This window comes from Plectropomus leopardus, chromosome 13 (genome assembly GCF_008729295.1).
Source record: "Plectropomus leopardus isolate mb chromosome 13, YSFRI_Pleo_2.0, whole genome shotgun sequence".
Taxonomy (NCBI): Eukaryota; Metazoa; Chordata; class Actinopteri; order Perciformes; family Serranidae; genus Plectropomus; species Plectropomus leopardus.
The window spans coordinates 28,287,683-28,309,448 of record NC_056475.1 but is presented as its reverse complement, the minus strand read 5'-3'; the positions used below and the strand labels follow the sequence as shown (position 1 = coordinate 28,309,448).

General features: G+C 36.9%; 1 protein-coding gene across 1 annotated transcript; it reads left to right on the top strand.

Moving 5' to 3' along the window:
* The first annotated feature begins 404 nt into the window (after positions 1–404).
* On the top strand, positions 405–17,284 carry zpld1a (zona pellucida-like domain containing 1a). Its single transcript, XM_042499987.1, is given in 12 exon segments — positions 405–465; positions 468–551; positions 1,122–1,235; positions 1,863–2,083; positions 4,090–4,271; positions 6,361–6,433; positions 6,926–7,023; positions 11,857–11,937; positions 12,037–12,208; positions 14,541–14,643; positions 15,067–15,096; positions 17,109–17,284. Coding segments are annotated over 12 exon segments (1,395 nt in total).
* The last annotated feature ends 4,482 nt before the right edge of the window (positions 17,285–21,766 follow it).

The window sequence follows — 21,766 nt, the reverse complement described above, 5'->3', positions numbered from 1 at the left end:
GCAGCAGCTCGCGGCCCCTCCGAGCAGATTGCCTGCTGCTGTGCTGACTGAGGACTGCCGCACACAAAGCATGAAAAGTGTGGATTCCGTGGGGCCAAGGGCCCGGGTGGTTGGCTCCGCACTTCCCAACCAGCCCGAGGAGAAAGGAACGGCTCAGTCAGCAGGCCAGGGCCACTGGAGCGATGAAAAGATAATTCTCCCCCCCACCGCTGCTGGACCTCATGCGGCGTCAAACCATTTGTGAGCAGTGACACAGCCAGATTGGGCCGAAAGGATATGAGTGGGAAACTTCAAAACCTGCTCATGTTTCTGCGAACGTGAAAGGATTTGTATAACACATTCAAATTTGATGGACTTTCCCATGTTCGCTCTGGACAGCCCTTTTTTGTTGACATGTTCAAATAATGAATCTCTTATGTGTAGGATCCCTTTTTCCCCCCCTGGTCCCGAGTTCTGTTTCTAGTTGCCGGGTAGGGATGCTGTGCGGACCATTCCATCGTCTGTCCCAAGCTTATGGAGAACCGCTGACTTGCTGGCTTCCAGGAACCAGGGTGAGTGGTTCTGCTTCTTGTGGAGCAACGGTCTGCCTTTTTACCTGGAGCAGCTGGGATCACCATCTGATGCTAGCTGCAAACTTGGTGCAATTACTCCTTTAATTTCGTTCTTTCCTCAGGACTGAATCTCTGTATCTGTGACTGACAACGATTGTGCGATAAGAGGTTTTCAGCGGACAATGAGATGTGCACACAGTGATAAGCCATTATACTTGATGAAATGAGCGTACTTATCAGCACATTATCCAGCAGCATTTCTTATAACTTTGCTGCCAAAGCTGTAGGTGTTCAAAGATAATTCCATGTGACATTTTCCCGCTTTGATTCTCGTTGGCAAGCGTATGAAAGATGTTCCTCTGAAGTCAAAGCCGCTGTGAGATAACTGAAATCTTGTGGGAAAATCTTCCCCTCTGACATTAACACATTTGAAGTAGAATTGGGTTTTTTTTCCTTAGCAAAAATAATTAAATATATGATAGATTTCACTTTCTGTTATTTTCTGAAGTGACAGATGAAGTTTACAGGCTGGATTCCTTACATAACATGCTCCTTCTTGCTCTGTTTCAGGTGCTGAAATGGAACATATATTTTTGATTCTTTTACTGTTTAGTAACACCTTATCAGTTGGAGCTCAATTCAATGGATACAACTGTGACGCCAACTTTCACAGCCGCTTCCCTGGTGAGGAACTCAACACTTTTTCTTTCAGAATCACTGGACGGAATTTACTTGTGAATGTCTCTCTAAAGAAAAATTCTCCTCAAAAAAGCTTCATATTCCAAAGACGAGATGATGAAGTTTTGTCCGCATTTCAGTTCATAATGGAGCCCCTAAAGGGACATGGTGGAGAGAAAAAGATGGTGGGAGGAAAAAAATAGATAAAAGAATATAAAAAGAAATTGATGGTGAAAGAAAAAAATAGATGGTGAAAGAAAAAAATAGATGGTGAAAAAAAATTACATGGTGAAAAAAAATTCTCCCAAGACACTTGCGATCTGTGTTAGTTAACTTTAACACATAACTTACCATAAATTACCTCTGTAACGTAATGGTGGGTGGCTGGTGAGTGGTAACAATTTGATAGTGACTATTTTTTCCCCCTCTATCTATTTTTTCATTCCATAAAGTCACTTTAGGGGCTTCGTAGTTCCAGGTTTGTGAATAAAACAAAATTTAATGTGATGGTTTTGGAGTGTAAACCCAGAACTGAACTTTCTCCTAAACTATAATTTAAAAAATTACTTTCATCAATATAACAAATATTGATCCTTTTCTTTTTTTGTCTGTTTCTCTCTCTCTGTCTTGCAGCTGAGAGGGACATCAGTGTGTACTGTGGGGTGCAGACCATAACCCTCAAGATCAACTTCTGTCCTGTCCTCTTCTCTGGCTACACCGACACTGACCTAGCCCTCAACGGTCGCCATGGAGACGCCCACTGCCGTGGTTTCATCAATAACAACACGTTTCCCACTGTAGTCATTTTCAGTATCAGCCTGGCCACGCTGGAGTCCTGTGGAAATACCCTGGTGGTAAGTAAAGCAAGAATAGTGTAATTGCTTGTTCTACAGATTTTACAGTATCAGTATTACTGATGATGATGCAGCTGGATTTGATGCTTTAACCCTTACACCATAAAAAGAGGCTATTTGTTTTAATTTTAAACAAAAAGTTAGTGTCCAGGCTTCCTTAAAATTTGAAATTGACTGAATCTTCGAAGACAAGTTGAGGTGTTTTGGAATGATTCAACGTGTCTTCTCAAATTTTGTCAACTTAAAAATGTAAGGCAGTCCCAACACTAACTTTTTCAACTTAAAACAAATTGTTTCTTTTTACAGTTTAGAACAATTTGGGGGGAGCCTGACTCTCCTGTATTTATTAAGATTTTTCAACCCATTTTAGCAACCAGCATCAAGTGCCGTACATCATTTGATTTAAAATAACCAACTAAATAAGTTGCAGTCTGGCTCAATTTTACATTTCCTTTGTCTGATAATGGATGAATTTAACAGAAATTCTTTTTAATTTTTTTCTACCATGAACACAAACTGAATCTTGAAGTTGTTGTTGTTGTTTTTAATTCAGAAAGTTAAAGCTGGATGTTTTGGACTTTCAGAATAATTTTGGTCCACATCTACCATTCCTCAAGCAAGTTAAAGTCATGTAAGCCTCATTTCCACTGCACAAAAAACCTGCTAACACCCGCTAACATCTGACTTTTTAATGCAATGGGAAAGAGTACACTCAGCATTCACATCTGAGCCAAATGACTCAGCAGTAGTCACAGGTATTTTTCACCTCCGGCTCTGATTAATGGAAACACAACATCTGTGTGAACGCGTTAATTTTAACTCCTTAACTGCCGTGATGCAATGACACAACAACACTGATTACCACCCATCTCTTCCTAAGCAGCACTAAAACATCAATCCAAATTAGTCTGCACTGAGAGAAAGAGAGACTGATAAAGTAAATAAAAAAAAAGAGAAGTAACCACTGTAAAGTTTTCACAGACCTCCGTCCATGCTGCTTTGTATGGTTTACTTTTCTCTGGCCTGTCCGCGACTTTGAATGGACACGTCACAAAAAAAAAAAAAAACACCCACATACCACACACACAGAAAAGCGTTCTCATCTGCTGCAGAGCCTTGTACATAGTTCTGCTCTGCTGACAATGGGAAGGAGTCTATAGTCTATTTTTAGAGGGTTTACCCTTGTTTAAAAAGCCCATGCACAATGTTAATTTTTGGTGAAACTGGTGTATTCCTTTATTTTATTTACCAGCCATTTTGATGTGTAAAAGAAAAGTTCAGAGAGTAAGAAGACAGTTATTATATTTGGTGCTTTAATTGTTATGGTTATGTCATTGGTGGATTATTAAGACATATCAGAAAGATTTAAATACCAATAGCCTCGAGGAAATAAAGCCAATACAAATATACATTAGTTTGCTGTAAAAAGTGGATAATGTAAGGTTTGTGCGGTGACTCAGAAATAAATCCCAGTTGACACTGCCTGCTGAAAACTGTCATAAAATGAGTCAGTCTTAGATGACTCAACAATTATATCAATACAGACAGAGCAAATACAAACTGAAGTTAAAACTTGAAAAAACAGCAAAAAGATCAGATGCGTCTTATCTCAGCCAGCTGTCTCATTCACAGTATCCATACTGATGATGACAAGTTGTGTTTATCCTGCATGGAAACGACTCATTATCTTGGCACAAGGGCTGCTGCTGGATCTTTGAGGCCCTGTCAGAATGATGAGTAAAAAACTTTAAAAACAGTTTACAGTGAATCTCTGCTGAGCGAGCTGTCTCTCCCCCATGTTTCTGCTAAGTGTAGAGCTGGATGGAACGAGACACTTCCCGCAGGGTTCGTTCTTAGATAAAGAGGGATTGATTTGGGGATTAGTGAGGTGCATTAGCATGCAGTGATGGTATCAACCCTTGTTCGGTGTGCCCAGTAAGATAATGGAGGTCAGTTAGCGAGCCAGGAGGGGTAGTGTTAACCCATGCTCATGTTGTTTGCTGCAGGTCTCCACAGCACAAGGACCCAATGCTTATGGGAACCTGTCACTGGTGCAGATTGGAAACATATCAGGCTATATCGACACACCTGATCCCCCTACCATTATCAGCTACCTGCCAGGTCTGCTCTATAAGTTCAGCTGCAGTTACCCTCTGGAATACCTGGTCAACAACACACAGCTGGCCTCGTAAGTCTCGCTTCCATTTCTTAAACTGGTTTAAAAGTGATCTAGGTGGGTGCTTTACCCAGCTGGCTGTAAAATGAAATGAGTTGAACTAAGTGTTGGTGCTATTAGATTTAAAACTCTTATAAAAGCTGAAATACAGGGACCGGACAAAATACCAAAATCAGAATCAGAATCGGATTTTATTGCCAAGTACATTTACATATACAAGGAATTTGACTCAGTGTTTTGGTACAAAACAATAAAAAAAAAAAAAAAGGCGGAATAAAAACTGTAAAATTAAACAGAATAAGTCATAATATAACATATGAAGAAGCAAAACAAAAATATAAAATGATAAATAGAATTTAAAAAACACAAAATGTATGTACAAAAGGTGCAATGGAGGAATTGTACAGTTGTGGAGTAGCTGAAGTTGCAAAATTTACTAACTACACTGTGAAAAGATAAGAAGGTAAAAATGAAAAGTTGAGAAAACTCAAAAAAAGTAAAGCATGAAGCTGCAAAGTCTTTCTGAGTTTACTGCTGTCTCCATGTGCACTTAATTGTACTAAAATTATTACATTTGAAAAACACTCAAAGTGCTATCTTAAGTTTGTCAAAATTAATATTAATATTCAAATCTCCTCATGCACTTCAGTTATGTGTACTCAAATTATTACATCAGATAAAATGCTATGCTATGTTTGTCAAAATTACTATTCATCTACTCATGTACCTAAGTTAAGTGTACTGACATTGTTGCATTTGAAAAACAATCAAAGTGCTATTTTAAGCTTGTCAAAATTACTACTCATCTACTCATGTACCTAAGTTCAGTGTACTCAAATTATCACAAAGTGCCATCTTAAGTTTGTTCAACTTAACACCACTATTTAGATCTAGATATCGGTTTCTTCAATTCAATCTATACATTGACAAACATAACAGAAACAGAGATCTAAACTGCTTTTAAACATCATCTCTGTAGCGACAGTCTGCAATGCACTGCATCAGGCCTGAAATAAATCATTGTCTTCGTAAAAATTAACGCTGCTCAGTTTTTGTTGACTCTGTATCAGAGGGGTGCTGATTCATCTGTGTGGTCATTTCTGAGGTTGTAGTTTGTGATTATGTCAAATTTGAATCATAATGCCATCTCTGTGAGCAAAATAAAAGAAACACCTCCAATATGCAATCAATATACTACAATGCTGAATTTCTGTTATTTTGTCTCCCCGTTGATGGTAAAAATATTTGTTAACAATAATGCATTTATTTCCATGGCCTTAAATATTGTCTGAAGAAGGGCTTGGGCCTGAAACGTCTCATATGTGGAGGTAATAAATGTTCATGGGTGCATTATCGAGTATATGGACTTTATATTTTGCATCTATTTGTTTTCTATCCAGCAGCCTAGTCTTTACTGCTTTTGGATGTGCGCGCTGATAGAACTTTTTTTATCTGACCAAGGGTCAACAAAAGATGAATATTCCTAGCTTCAGAAAGATTCTGGAGCTCTTTTCTTTCTTTCTTCATATTTCACAATCCAGCTGGCCACCAGCGTCTTTAACTGATATTTGTTTGAATTTAGGTTGTGACATCAGACGTCTAACGTCAATTTCATTTCACTGAAATCATATTTTAATGGTTTTATGACAAATAAATTGATTGATTAATGCCAATTTGACATTAAATACTGACAACCCATGTCACTGATATTTTGTTGTTTTTTTTAGTTGTGTTAAGTCACCAAAAACGAACATACAAACGTCTTATACCAACTTCATCTTGATGAAGAGTAAAAACATTTAGGTAAGGTAAGGAGAATAAAACCCAACATCTAAAACATTATAATGTTAATGTCCACAAAAATTGCAAGTGAAATGTCGTTAGACATCATTAACTCAATTTTCATCCTAACACCCAATGTCTTGGTGACATCACATTGACGTCTGGTGTCAGCTTGAAAGTGTTTAAGTTATTTTTACTAGTGTGAATATGATCAAGTAAAGCCACATCTACACTATGCTTATGCTTATGCTTATAATTATTTGCTGATGAAAAAAAAAGATTTTTGACATCTCTAATCTTTTCTTTTTCTTCATTGAAGGTCAGCAGCGGCAATCTCAGTGAAGGAAAGCAATGGTACCTTCATCAGCACGTTGAATCTACTGCTTTACAATGTAAGTTCATATCAGACAAGTCTAAATTTATGTTATTTTGCAGCATTGGGGAGCCTGAGCTATTGCACTGGAGACAAAGTCATATTAAATCAACATGCATCAAAGTGCCCACAAAGCTCTGCAGCTATGTTAAGATAATCTGCACCTTTTTACATCTGCAATTGCAACATGTAACATGACACATGTATTAGACGGGGAGGATAAAGGCTCAGAAACCCTTTTATGCCGCCCAAGTAGGCAGCAAATTACCTTTAATCCTGTAATGGCAGAAGATTATACTCAATAAACCCTCAGATCATGTTAAACCTTATTCTTAATTCACGTCAGTTTGAACCACACACTAGTAAATGGGATTCTGTGGAAACCAGATATATAGATATGCAGGGATTCATGAAGTGTAGTGAACCTGAATAAATCAGTATCAATAAGATGGAGGGACAGAGTCAGGAAATGTAACAAATGTGCTGAAATGCTATTGTGGTTTCTGTGCAGGACTCATCATACATTCAGCAGCTGTCCATCCCGATGGCAGGACTGACCCTGAAGACACGGGTGTTTGCAGCTGTCAAAGCTTCTAACCTGGACAGGAGGTATTCAGTCAACATCTAGCCATTAGGCCTGAATTCACACCAAAACTACAGGTTTTATCAGAGGGAGACAATGCTTCCATCTCACTTGGTGTCTGTTATAGTTTGTCCCCTGCCTGGTTATTGGATTATTTTAATGGGAATAATGTGATTAGTAAAAGTACAGTGTAGGAGACCCACACCCAAACTGAGCGTGTAGAACAATAGGCTGCACAGGGCTGTAAAATGACACATTTGGCTGCAGCACAGCGTGAACAACAACACCTATGACCTATTTTTCGGTGATGTAAAAACTTCTGGCAAGACTTCATCTGGTGCATGGAGCGGGGAAAAATGTCTGACAAACTCCAGCAGCACTTGTAGTATAAAGAACAACTGACCCAGATGAAGGCCGCATACTGAAACACAGTTATTCTTCACACTACAGGTGTCGCTGAGTTTCAACCGCTTTTACATAAACCTTTTGAAACCTGACCAGATTGGCTTGAATTCTTCCAAAAACATGGAAAAAGGTAACAAGCAACTTAATGAGTAATGACCCAAAAATTTACAAGAAATGAACAAAAATTGTGCAAGAAAATTACCTGAAGCATAAGAAAAGATAAAGAAAAGAAAAATGAATGAGGAAATGAACAGAAAAAAAATGCTAAAATTAAAGAGAAAAAAATAACATCATTTTAAATATAAAGTCATAATAATTATAATTAGAGTTCATTGGACATTTTTTATTTTTCTAATAATTCTCTGTCTCTCTCTTTTATGATGCAACTTTTCAGGTAATTTCTTTGTCATGCTTTGTTAATTTCCTTCAGTTTGTGGGAAATTTATTGCCAAGTCACTCAGGCCTCTTTTTCATGTCTATGAAAGAAATCAGCGAACTACCTCAGGTTTAAAATATTTTGATACTATTGAAAAGTGCCTGAACGCAGCACAAGAAAACTGGTGTCTGTGCCGGTTTCAAAGGGTTAAGGTAATGCCAGGTCACAGTAAAAATGAAATAAATATGTTTTGATTTGTGATATAGGACTTCCATGAATTACTTCTCAATGAAAAATGCAGCCTGACTTGGAAAAAAAATCAGTTTGTAAGTAAGTTTAAAATCAGCCTGATTTTTAAATACTCCTGGGACTGCAGGTTTAGGCTGCTAACTGTGTCACCTTGTTCACCTGAGAAGGACTTTCATTGTTCAGTGAGCTGCTCCTATTGATACACTGAATGTTGGGATGCATCTATAATTTTGGTCTTGACCATGACTTAATCAGTGGCTAACCTGTATTTGATCTTAAACTTTTTTTTCTGATCTTATGACTCCAGCAACGTTTCATAAATACTCACTATCAGTGAAACAGCATGAAAATCATACGGTACACTTTTGTGCAATATGTACAATACACTGCTGGCCCTTACATTTTTTTTGTGTAGTACAGGGGATATATAAATAATAAATAAGAACCCTAAACCTTTCTATGACCTCCCATGGTTAAGTCTGAGAGCGCTCATGACCTAAACATGTCCCGGTCCCGACCTAACTGCTTAATGAACTTAGCCTCTCTCAGATATCAGAGACCTGCTTTCCTCCACATTTTGGCTTATGCCTGCCCTCTCCAGAGAAATAATCAAATTCCCTGAAGTTCTCTGACTTTAAATTCTATGATGAACAGATTTTATGACCAGTAGCAGCAGCTCTTTTCTCATTTCTGGGAAATCACTTAGATTAAAAAATCAGGGACCAAAAAAAAAAAAAAAAAAATTAGGGACCAAGGATATCTTTATTATCCCAAGGGGCAATTTGTTGTGCAGTGAGTTGAAACCAGCAGACAAACAATGAAATATAAATGCATTACAATCTAAAAATAACACTGAGCTATTTAAAAGGCTAATGGCAGCAAGGATAAGTGCATCCAATCATGTTTTGTTATTGCTTCCAAAATTGGATTTGCTTCTGCCACTTAGACATTTATCCCCTTTGGTTTTGAACAGGACTCAGATTTGGTTATGTTTAGCCTTTGTATGTAGTCTTTCACAAGGGTGGTCTGGCCTTCTGGCAGATTGGGCACTTTTCCCAGCAGGACAACATGCCTTTGGGTCCATCACAACCTCACAACTCGTTTTTGGTTGTTGTTATCCAACTGATCCATTAAACAGGTAGATCAGCCCATTAGGTCTTTTTTCTTAGTTGACATTGGGCTGGCCAAATCACATCTTTAAACCCTTCTCCCATTGAGCTCAGTGCCTTCATTGAACAGCATCTGCAACAGAGAGAGCGTCAAAATGAATAAGAAAAAATGCAAGGGAAGCACACAGAAATTGTGGACAAAATAAAAACCTTTAACCCAGAATATTCAAACCCTTCAAATTGCAGGCTGCTTGGATTAAACTCAGTAAGAGGCTCTCTTCTCTTGCTGTGCACCCAGTTAGTTATTTTTTGACACAAGCAATGAAAATATTTGGGTCCAAACAATATACAAAAAGCTAGTTTTTTTAAACCTGCTACAATAAGACTATAGATCGCATCACCAGTGGAGCAGAGTTGCTTACACGTCTCTATAGCAGACAAGTATGCCTTTCTTTGTGTGGGTTTTTCTTTCTTTTTAGAAAGCAGCATGGAGGCCAGTGAAAACTTTATGCTGATTACTTCTTTTTATATATCTCTTACTTATTTAGTCTCTCTGGGACTCAGTGGAGACTAATTTGGATCGATGTTTGAGCACTGCTTTAATGGAGATGGATGGTATTTTGCGTTTCGCCGGTTAAGTGGATAAAATTAGAGCGTCTATCTGGGTGTTGTATTTCCCATCAATGCCAATCAGAGCCTGTGGCAATAAATAAAAAGAACTATAAAAAGCTTTTAACCCAGACTATTCAGACCTTTTTAGCGACTTGCTGGTTGCTCAGACTAAACTCAGTCAGACGCATCCTTCTCTTGCTGTGCACCCAGTTAATTAGGTATTTTATTGACACAAATAATTGAAATATTTGGGTCCAAACAATCTAGCCTATAAAAAGGATTGAGTTTATAATGGTTAGGGGGTGCTATTTTATATGTTCTCTTATGTTATGTTTTAGGTCGGTGACACATTTAAAATGAACTTTTAACATTGTTATTGAAAGATAAATATAACACAGCTTTAATATGATGGGAAACATCTTTTTCGGTTAGTGGCAGAGAACCACAGAATGACTATAGTAAACGTTAACAAAAAGGGAGAGCAAGATAAGTCAATGTTTTTGACATGAGCCGGCCTGGGTCAAATAGTCAGTGTTCATTCTTGTTTTTTGTCCCAGCCCAGCCCTGGTCATTTGATCATGTCTGTAGGGCTGTTGGTGGGTGGGGAAGTGACTTTTCCTGAAGGAAGGGTGTAAATATGAGGACGATACAGGTAGTTTATCTTACCACCCTCTCCTAAATCACCAGAATAAATTACCTCAGTCTTTGCCACATGTCTAATCTGTCGCCTAGAAATATGTTAATGTACTACTAATTGCAACAGCAAATCTGCCGTGAAAGTATGCCACTCGGATTATGTTTTCTATTAACATAATGAAGAAATGCTGTTAATTATTATTCTATAAATATGCAAATGTTGTTTGTTTCCAAAGTTTAATTGCTGGACACAAGCTGTCTCCTATGTGCTCTTGAGGCTTCAAGTTTCCACATCACACTTTTGTAAGTGCACATGGGACCACAATTGGTTTCAAAATATGACAAAAATCCTTCTGGCAAGTCCATGTGTTAAACTGCACACAGAACCTTTTCTCCCTCAGCAGATGGGTGTGACAACAGCCTTTTAGTGTCAAAATCAAAATGAAGGAACAATGAGCAAAACACATTTTTGAGTACTCAAACTATTGAAAAATGCAAAATTGACTTGAAAACAAGTTATGTACTTTACTGTAACATTTTAGCAAAGCCATCACCTTTCCTATCCCTAAGCAAAGTGCTATAAGGGGTCCTCAACATGTTAACCTGTGTCTCAGGTATCGATACCCCTTTTCCACCAAAATTAGTGCATGTAGGTAAATCCACTAAAATAAGGCTATAGACTCCATTCCCACTGCCAGTAGTGCAGAGTAATGTACACGGCTCTGCAGCAGATAAGTATGCCTTTCTGTGTGTGGATTTTTTTTTTTGTTTTTGTGTGTCTCTCTGTAAGTCACAGACAGGCTGGACAACAGATAAACAGTAGAAAGCGGCATGGAGGCCAGTGAAAATTTTATGGCAGTTACATCGTTTTATGTATTTCTTATTTATTCAGGCTCTTTCGAACTCAGTGCAGACTAATTTGGATTGATATTTGAGCTCTACCTGGACAGGGACTGACAGACGGTTAAGAGGCTACAAGTAGAGCATCCACCCGGGTGTTGAATTTCCTATCAATGCCAATCAGGGCTGTTGGCAATAAATATCAGTGTCTACTGCATAGTCATTGGATTTGGGGGTGAATGCCGATTGTAACCTTTCCCATTACATTAAAAAGCCAGATGTAAGCACGCGTAAGCAGTTTTTTTGTGTAGTGGAAAAGAGGCTTTATAGTCATCACAACCACCAAACATCTTGACATTTCTCCATGGCTTACATTTGTTGCCTAAATGTATTGCAAAACATAATTGGGTAAACAAATAAGTATAAATGTTAGTTCTAGGAGATAGGGTGGCACATAAATATTTTATCTATTGAAAACAGAAAGATATTTTTGTTGGCTGTCTTCTTTCCACCTACCAGGAGAGGTGAGCGATGTGCCACCACAATGTCTGATTAACGAATTCTATCTCCATGATCTCATTTGCATTTAAGTTCATGAACTGTATTTACTAATCTTTATTAATGTTGAATAGATGGAATGTTCTCATGGACTACTGTTACACCACGCCCTCTGGGAACCCTAACGATGACCTCCGCTATGACCTTTTCTTTAGGTAAGTCAAATTTAAAACAGATCTTTTTTTTTTTTCAGTTTATATATTTCTGTTGCGCTCATTTCTAATAAATCTTTGTGGATTTCCTCCCTGAGCCAGCTGTGAAAAAGACCCCCAAACCGCCGTCTTTGAAAACGGAAAGAGCCAAATGGGCCGCTTTGCCTTTGAAGTATTTCGCTTTGTGAAGCACAAAAACCAGAAGATGTCCACCGTCTTCCTGCACTGCGTCACCAAGCTGTGTCGAGCAGATGACTGCCCAATGCTCATGCCAGTGAGTCAAACAAAGGACACTTTCACACTTAACATGACTAACTATAGGATAGAATGTTACACACATATTTTGTTACTATTGCTCTTAATCTACATCTACATTTACATTTTGGTTTTATGATGGAAGCTTGTGACAAGAGACTCACCATCCAAACATTCACTCATACACATAATTATCAGAGGAGAAAAGTTTATTCATTTAAATTTTCTCAACTACTGTCTAAGTACAGTTCTGAGGTACTTTACCTAAGTATTCCATTTTTTGTTGCTTTATTCTCACTAATAAGTGTTGTAGTTTCCTAATTAGCATTACCAGTTAAGTTGCAGATTAAGATTTTAAATACAAAACATAATATTATCTCCAGAGCCGGACCCAGGACATTTGGCACCCTGGACCCTCCCAAGAAATACTACTACTAGTACTACTACTACTAATAATAATGATTATTATTATTAGTAGTAGTAGTACTCTACTACTATTGTCTGTTATATTTATTGCATTTATTAATAACATGAACAAGAACTAATGAGAAATCAACACAACAACATAACTGACCATAATGACTAATAACCAACAACAAAAAAACAGTATGTGCAAATTTGTGAGGTTTGTCTTCCTTATGTTTTTGTACTACGGCAAAGATGGCTTTTGTCTTTTCCTTTTCCCTTGCACTAATGTTCTGCAAGCTCCACTTCACTATATCCCTTTTGTACATTTCATTTAGAATATAAAGAAACAACATTATTTTTTGTGCCCCCATCTGGGTAGTCCTAGGCGGCTGCCTAAGTTTACAAAAGGAAGATTTACCACTAACTACCTCATTAAATATGATGTAGTTTAATGAATCAAACTACCCAACAGTATGTAAAATTGTGGAGTTTTAGATTAGAACTTTTCATCACTAATAATCATATAATGTATACCAATATAACACTGGATCATTCTACATTAACACTTTTACTTTTGCTATTTTACATTGTGTACTGTTGCATATTTTGCATTTGTTTTCTTTTATTTAAAGGGGAACACCAGCTAAACTAAGAATTTCAGTATATTAATGTGATCTAGAAAAGTTCAATCAAATGTTTGAATATGTGCTACTCTCTCTCAAAACCAGAAACCAGAGCATTAAGTCTCAAACTATTAAGCTTTAAGTTTAAAGTGGAACCGTTTCATAGACAATGAATGCATGCCCAAATGAACTTTTTCTATGGTAATGTTCTCAGTTCTGTAACAGAAAATATTCCCATATACCCAGAACATTCCCCTGGTGGCTCCCAGTGTCATCTTTCACCTCTCTGTGGAGCAGCTCCACACACTAAACCTGATGACACCATAAATTCGACTTTTAGCACTTTAGATTCTGGATTTGGAAGAGAGTTGTTCATGTTGACTTATGGGAATAGCATTTATGAATTTTAAAAATGGGCGTAGTTCCCCTTTAGTTTGGAACTTGAGTGCAGAATTTGTAGTGTTTTTTTTTTGTTTGTTTGATTGTTTTGTTTTGTTGGGTTTTTTTTAAATTTTCTTTTCACATGGTTGTTGTGGTGCTTTCACTTAAGTAAAGAATCTGAATTCCGCCACTGATAATCTTGCAAAAGCAATTACTCAGTCAGGATGCCAGGCTGCTCATTGGTTTCTAGTTGTAACAAAATCTGAATTTCAAATTATTATAAGGAAGTATTGATTACATTATTCATACTGTCCGGGTCTGTATATTATTTTGAGGTGTTTATTGACGTGCTGAATTTTTAGTCAGATTTAATCTATTTCATTGCAAATATTCCCAGAGTTTATGAAGAAAAATAAGTCTCCCTTCAAAGTAAAAATGCTTGATCTTTTCTGCCAATTAAGAAAAATGTCAGATGTATTTGTCAGATTTTACAGAGGCAGGCAATTCATATTCCTCCCTCTCAAGTGACTGCTTACATTTCAAAACAATACTTCAGTGACAGCAACAGAGGGATCATTTTAATCTACATGCTATACAGTTACAGATAGTCCCTACCTTCAGTCAGTGCACTCTCTGAGAGGATGCTGTTCTGTTTCTTCATCCTTTTTACATTAATATCATAAATCACTACATGTGAATATGTTATGAGGAAGAAGAAATGGGAAAAATGCATTTAAATCATCAGACACATTCAGTGCCGTTTTAAAATCAAAACATTTCTATATGTTATATGTTGATATAACCCAGAAAAGTACAAAAATCCACTCATAAAATGTAAAAATACAGCATTAATATCTTATATCAACCATCCAGTATGTATATCTCCTGATTGTCATGACACATCAGAGGGGTTTCGCCATGTCTCTCTTTGTTTCATAGATCTGTGGCAGCAGGAAAAAGAGAGATGTCTCAGAAGGAAAGGAATCAAACGCTGCTACTGGGAATGCCGTCCTGACTGCCGGGCCCATCATCACTCGGAGTGGTACAGTTTAATATCATTCCTCCTCCTCTTTCTCTGTTCTTCATTTTCCCTCAGTTTCTGCTTCCCTCCTGCTGCTCTTATCTTCCTGACATTATCAACACAGCCCTTCTACTGTCTGAGGCGCCTTTTCTTTCTGCTTGAAACCTCATACAAAAGCTCTTTTAATTCTTTAAAAGTTTGCATTTCTTCCTCTTTGCTGTGATTTCTAACAATTCCAAAAGTTGTTAATGATTTTCAGATTGGATGTATTAAAAGGTTCTCTTGAAAAGTTGCATGTTTGATGGTGAGAATTTAACTGTTACCTAGGTGGTCAAGAGCGCCTGAAGGCATCTTGTTGACTCATGTACTGTATAAGAAATTATCAACACACATTGCCCAATGTTATGTTGTTCACCTTAAAAGCCCTTTACTTTTTCTTCACAGATGAAACGCCAACCAACAACTCTCAACTGGGTAAGCCTCCACATTCTGTCTTCTGTGTAGAATGACACTTTTAAAGGGTTATTGCATTTTTATAATTTGAAAGGCAGCTTTTTAAGATAGTAAAAGCCTTCAAATTGAAGGAAAATGCCTCTCATACTTTTCTTCGCTATTGCATCCTATAATCCTGCAATGTTCAATGCATGATATGAGTTACATTAACCTTTTAAAACCTAGAGCCACATCACTTTTTATGCTGCTTTTAGATGCCTTTCACAAGTGTTTAAACCTTTGAACTTGAAACAAATTAGTGAGATTTTTTTTTTTCAAAAACACAGAAAAAAAGGCAATGAGTAACTTAGGAGGAAATGTTTCACAAACTGCAAGAAATTAGTAGATTCAGAGAATTATTCTAAAAAAGGGAAATGTCTAGAGAAAAAAAAGAAACAAGCTAGAGAAAAACTATATTTGCAAATATCATAATTGCGTATTTAAAAATATGTCCCATTTTCAAGGTTTTCTTTCTTTTTTACTTTCTTTCTTTCTTTCTTTCTTTCTTTCTTTCTTTCTTTCTTTCTGTTTCTGGTTATTTTCTTGTACATTTTACTAATTTCTTGTTAATTGTTGGTCATTTCTTCTTAGGTTGCTCACTGCCTTCTTTCCATGTTTTTGTATGAAATCAAGCTAATTTGCTCACATTTCAAAGGATTAAAGAAATACTTGATCCACAAAATGACCATTTATGTATCAGTTATACAAGCAGTGTTACCTTGAATCCCTGAAGAAAAATTTGTTTTTCTTGGCATGCTTCCAGTAGACGAAGAATCCAAAAAATGGTGCACATTGTTGATTCATTTAAGTAATTGGGGTTCATGTTTAACAACAGATAACTTAACAAACTCTCATAAATTTTCAGATTGATTCAGTTCAACTTTATTGATAAAGCCCAGTATCACTAATCACAACTTACCTCAAAGGTAACATCTACAGCATACGGCATCCCTATGTCCTTGGACCCCCTCAGCAGATAAGCAACAACTTAAAAAGCAACTTTTTTTATAAAGTTGCTTTTTGAAACAAAGTTATGGAGTGCTTTACAAGGTTGATCACAGATTTAAAATTAATTAATGCAAATAAATCAGGCAATTTCTAGGAATACTAAGAAACAGTAACCCCATCAATAAAATAAATACCTTCAAAAACAATAACAACTGTAACAATAATAATAAAAAAATATCTATAATAATAGTTTATGATAGTACATATGTTATATGTATTAATTAAGCTTAAACTAATTAAGATATGATAGTATATGTATATAAAAATAAGTACACTATATGTATAATAATAATTGGAGTATGAAAAATAATAACAGCAGAAGTAGTGGGTATCAGGCAGGACCACGGCTTCAGTGTAACCATGACCGTGATCCAGGCGCAGCCGCAATCCGAGAAAAACTGTGAGACAGGGGAGCGCAAAGGCTCCAGAGAAGAAACATTAGTGATGTGCAGTAACAGGACATGAATGTTTTAAAATGAAGAGAGACAGAGAGAAGGAGTGAGGAGCTCAGTGTATTGTAGAAAGTCATATGCTGAATACTTCCCCAAATTGTTACATCGCCTCCCCTTGAGCCCTTTCTGACCAACAAGCATAACTTTCACTTGTTCTTGGCTCCAAATGCAGCTTGTCTTGTTGCTTTGTTATGTTCTGCTCTATTTGACTCTAATGTCAGTGAAGAAATTGATATCTGCCGTTCTGATGGATTTTTCTTCCCCCTGATTGAATGTCGATGTTGTTTGATTCCTGGTGTTTTAGATGCCTGAATAATTTTGTGCTATCAAACACCAGCGTAGCTGAGCTGGAAATATCTCAGCGTGGCATTAAAAGTTGTTGGATTTCTCGTAGGGACAAGATAAACAAACCAGTATCTGTTTTTGCATCCTTTATAGCTCCTCCTGTGTGGGGGAGTTTTGCATTCACGGCGAAAAGCAACTATTGAAAAGCTGGCAGAAACAGATTTGTTTTTTGTGTCTGTGTTGCTGCAGCCCATCTGAAAGCTCCCGTGTTTCAGATGAACACAGTGACGAGCGCGCTCATCTCCGGCATCATCATCTTGGGCGTTATGAGTGTTTGCTTCTTCATCTTCTCCCTCACCCTCCTCAAAGGCAAGAGCGCTCCCGTCAGCGCACTGTCTGGTGTCCGAAACCCAGCCTTCAACTGAGCGGGCGGACGCAACTCACTGCAGACACAACCGCCAAACGAGGGGCGAAAAACGTGAAGTGACACGATGTTTTTGCATATAGTCATTTAACAGGTTGTCGATGTAGAAAACTGTTAACAGGTCTGTACAATGTGCTTTAGTGTAGAGGTAAAGCAGGACTTTTTATACGTCGTTCTGTACTTTGTGTTTCAAGTGTGTGGTAGGCCTCAACTGTGACTGTCATGCAGCTTTGACCCACATAGCGGGGACACTCATAACTTAATTCAATACCTCAGCTATACAGCTTTCAATTGCAGGGTATAGGATCAATTACAGTGCTTACAGTATGTTATAGTAGTCCTTAATCTGATGGTAAAACTCACTCTTCCTGCTTAGAAGCCGCATTATAAGAGCACTTCATCGAGAAAGACAGGAACTCTTCTGTACACAATTAAAAGCTAAAAACTTTGATTAAGTAATTAATTGATTGAGTTTTCTTGATAAAATCTAACTTTTAAAAGCATATTTATATAACAATTGGAATGAATCTTTAATTTATTAATATTGCTACATATTCTAGAGATAGCCTTATAAATAATCAATTGAAAGGTCTCTTCTACTTAAATATGTAGTTGACTCACTTTAATTTAAATAGCTTACACAATGCGGCAGCAATAAAAAATTGTTTCATTTGTACATGTACCAAATGCAATTGTGTATACCTTTCCCAAACTGTGTTCTTAAAATGCCATTGATGATTTATTCCTGAAATGTACAAATTGTATTCTATTGTGCATGTTGCAAATATTGCACTTTGACTTGTGATTAAAACTTGCCCGGTGTCATATTTCTAAACATACAGTATGAATTTCCTCATAAAATTGAGGGACAAGGGCAACAACATTGACATCAGAGGTACTTAAAACTGAAAAAAAGAAGAAATTTCCTATTTGCATAATTTTTTGCAAATAACATAATTTTGGGGTGTTTTGCTTGATTTTACAGAAATAGATTGATGACAGTTCATTATGCAATTACGCCCACTTTCCTCTACCCATGGTGAGGAAACCCATGGTGCAAGTAATTAAAGAAAATAATAATTTAACATTCATGTATAAGAGATAAATAAACACAAAGACCAAAAAACATGGAAAAGGAAGGAAAAAAAACAGATTTGCATGATTTCATAATGACATTTTGAATATGAGGAAGTGTGTCATATTGCAGATTTGCACTGGAGATCTAAACAGTAACATACATGACCACAAATGACAAATACATCACAAAACACACTGTCAACCATTATTGCCAGAAGTTGCCCTTCTTGTCATAACATCTAGATGCGGTTGCCATGGTAAAAAAAAAAAAAGTCCTGACTCTTACATCTTATGTTGTAGTGGATTTTATCTTAAGGGGATGCAGCTTGACAATTCATTTGTGCTCTGGAAATGCTTATGGCGCTCGCACATTACACAAAGCAAGAATGGGCAATAAAGACATGGAGATGATGTCATTGTTCCCAAAACGTTGTGTTTTACATGTCCACATGGAATGGCAGAGTTTCCAAAAATTACTGTTTTAGTAACCTGAAAATCTGTTTGCCTGTGAAAGTGCAGAGGTACATTTCTATATAAATGTAGACAGGGCCTTTTATTGTGCATGTTCATCTGTGTAAAAAATTATGCTATTAAACCAACATCTTGATATGGCTTAACTGTCAATAGGATGGATGTTTTGGCAAAGGTGCAAGTGCTCGTTGCAACAGATTTTGACCAATTTGAGCACACAATTTGGGAGAAACTAGCCTTTGTGTGCATAGAACAAGTCTTAGATCTTTTATTTAAACTCGCAAAAAAGTGAGAGAAAAAAATGTTGCTTGTATGTTATTATTCAAAAATGATGAACGGAATTCAGTTAAAAATAGATCTTTTTTTCCTTCTCTTTCTGAACAGCTGTTTGGGGAACCCAGAGGAGGTAGAGATAAAAGTATCTCACTTTGCGCCTTTATTGTGGGGATGATGTGACATTTAAAACACAGGAGACAACTTTATGATAATTATTCCTTTATGTTGTAAATTTTGTCATTTTACATTCTATTATATATCATTTAAAGGCTGTCTTAATAAGGAAAACATTAGCTAAATTTTAAACAACAAACAGTAGACCCGAACACTGTATTCTCTTGGTGAATCTACCGGAAAGGTCACTGATGTAAGTTTGTCAATCAGAGAGCTACATCCAGCCATTATGTTTGGCAGGAGGAACTGAGGGTCAAATCGCTCAGTGTGCCTTCTCATGTTGTCCTTTATACAAATGGAAGCAGTCACGTGTTTGACATTTATTGGGGAGTATGCTGGCAACACACCGAGCAAAATGACAGTAAAAGTTTTAACACAACCACTATACCACTCAACTATTGAACAAATCTGCCCATCAGTGTTTATGTACAAGCAAAATAAGATGAAAGAGGGGAGTTGTACACACATCACGTATGTGCAAGGATACCAAAAAACAGCGTACATGAGGAAATAGGTAACACCTGAACAATTATTCCATGCCACACAAGTTTATTTAAGACAACATTTCGTTCCCACTTGGATCTTCGTCAGTTTGCAATATTGGAAAAGATGAAACCACACCTATATTTATATATAATGCGCACTGATAGGCTGCTGAGCTCTGTGGTGGCAGGTGCAGTTAACCACCTGAACCACTAAGGATCAGAAAACAATTGGCAATCAATAAATAAATAAATCACATAGAAAAAATACATAGGGAAAGAATAACAGTGATGTCAAGGCCATAGTTCAAAACACCCAGCATATCTTCTCTCATTATTATCGAAAAAACATTGTATCAAGATTCTTTACATCAAAATTTATCTTTGTATCAAAATACTTTATATTCATATTCACACATATAAAAGAGACACCTTAAAAACAGATCAAGTTGCAAAAAAGGGAAAAAAAAAAAACCCAAAACAAAGCAAAATACCCAGGGTTGAAGGGATTTCAAAAAATGAATTCTGATTTGAATAAGGTTCTCTTTACTTACATTTAAAACCTTTTCACAAACATCACTTTTAGGCAGTGTTACAGTCACAACCAGCCCCTCTCCTCCTTTCCTCCTCCAATTGATGTACACATCAACAGCTTTATTTCTATTGCAGCCACGTATGGGAGCGGCCACATATGAGGGATTTCTGGGAGGTAATAGTCCACGATTTTACAGAGTAATTGTGGATTCCAAACTTTCAGCTCAACTTTTGAAGAGTTTTGTGATGCAATAACACCTCTTGTAGCACCTGCTGCATCATGAGGGAGCCAGTTCCTACTGACAAGCACATAGCCATAGCATTATGTGACCTATAAAAGCCAAATAAAGTGTTTCCTTTGCAGTTTTGTGTAATATGGCTTTTTCAAATTGCTTGAAATACCACCTCAAGCGAAAGTAAATAGTTTTTTCTGGAGGTTTTTTTTAAATTGACATGTTTCCATTAGGCAATTTCAGTTTTTGCAATTTGAGGGTTAATGGAAAGCCGACTAATGTGATAAATTTAATACAAATATATTCTTGTCATGGTTGGGGTGTTATGTGTTGTATTTCTTGCTTTATTTTGTAGTTTGAATCCTCATGTGTCATGTTTGCTTTTCCACTTCCTCCCCATTGTGTGTTTTGCCTCCTCTTTTGATGGTCCTGATCAGTGTCACCTGTACCTGATTAGCCTCAACATTGTGCCTTCCTCCTCTCTTTGGCTGCAGCCTTTTTTGCTCCTTACCTGTGTTCGATCAGTTAATCACACCTGCTGTATTTAAGTCCCTGTCTTCCCCACACTTTGTTGGTTTGTCTGTTGTGCTCTCCGGTCCTGTGTTTGCTTTCTGTTTTGCTCCTCATGTTCCATCTTTGTTTCTATCTTTGATTTATACTTTGTTTTTGGGTGATTCTTAGTTTAGTTTCTTGCTCTTGGATTATTGCCTGCCTCTGTGTCTGCATTTGGGTCTACACCTTTCACCAATCCTGACACATCTTGGTCAATTTTAACAGAGCTTTCGATCTCTTTAAAAGAAATGTCCCACAAGCTGCAAATAAGTAAAAAAAAATTAATAAATTAAAAAATAAAATTACTACTACTGCTGCTACTACTGCTAATACTACATCTACTACTAATACAACTTATAATAATATAACATTTTAAATGAATAAAGTTTAGGGGGTCCAAAATGATATTTTGGTCATGGGAAAAAGGGTTGTTGACAAACAATTTTCATCACAGTCTTTGTCAATAAAATGAACACTGATTCACGTATATTTATTCTCCCACAACTATGCACCTCAGACCAAAAGGCTACAACAAGCATTTGCTGGGCTGTCTTAATGCAGCTCAAAAGATAAAGTAAATCATTGTCAATGTGTTACATCATAAATATGCAGCCTATCTGAAGATGTTGGCAGCTTGCAGTAAAATCTTTTATTGTTAAACACATCTGATCTTGGAAATATGTT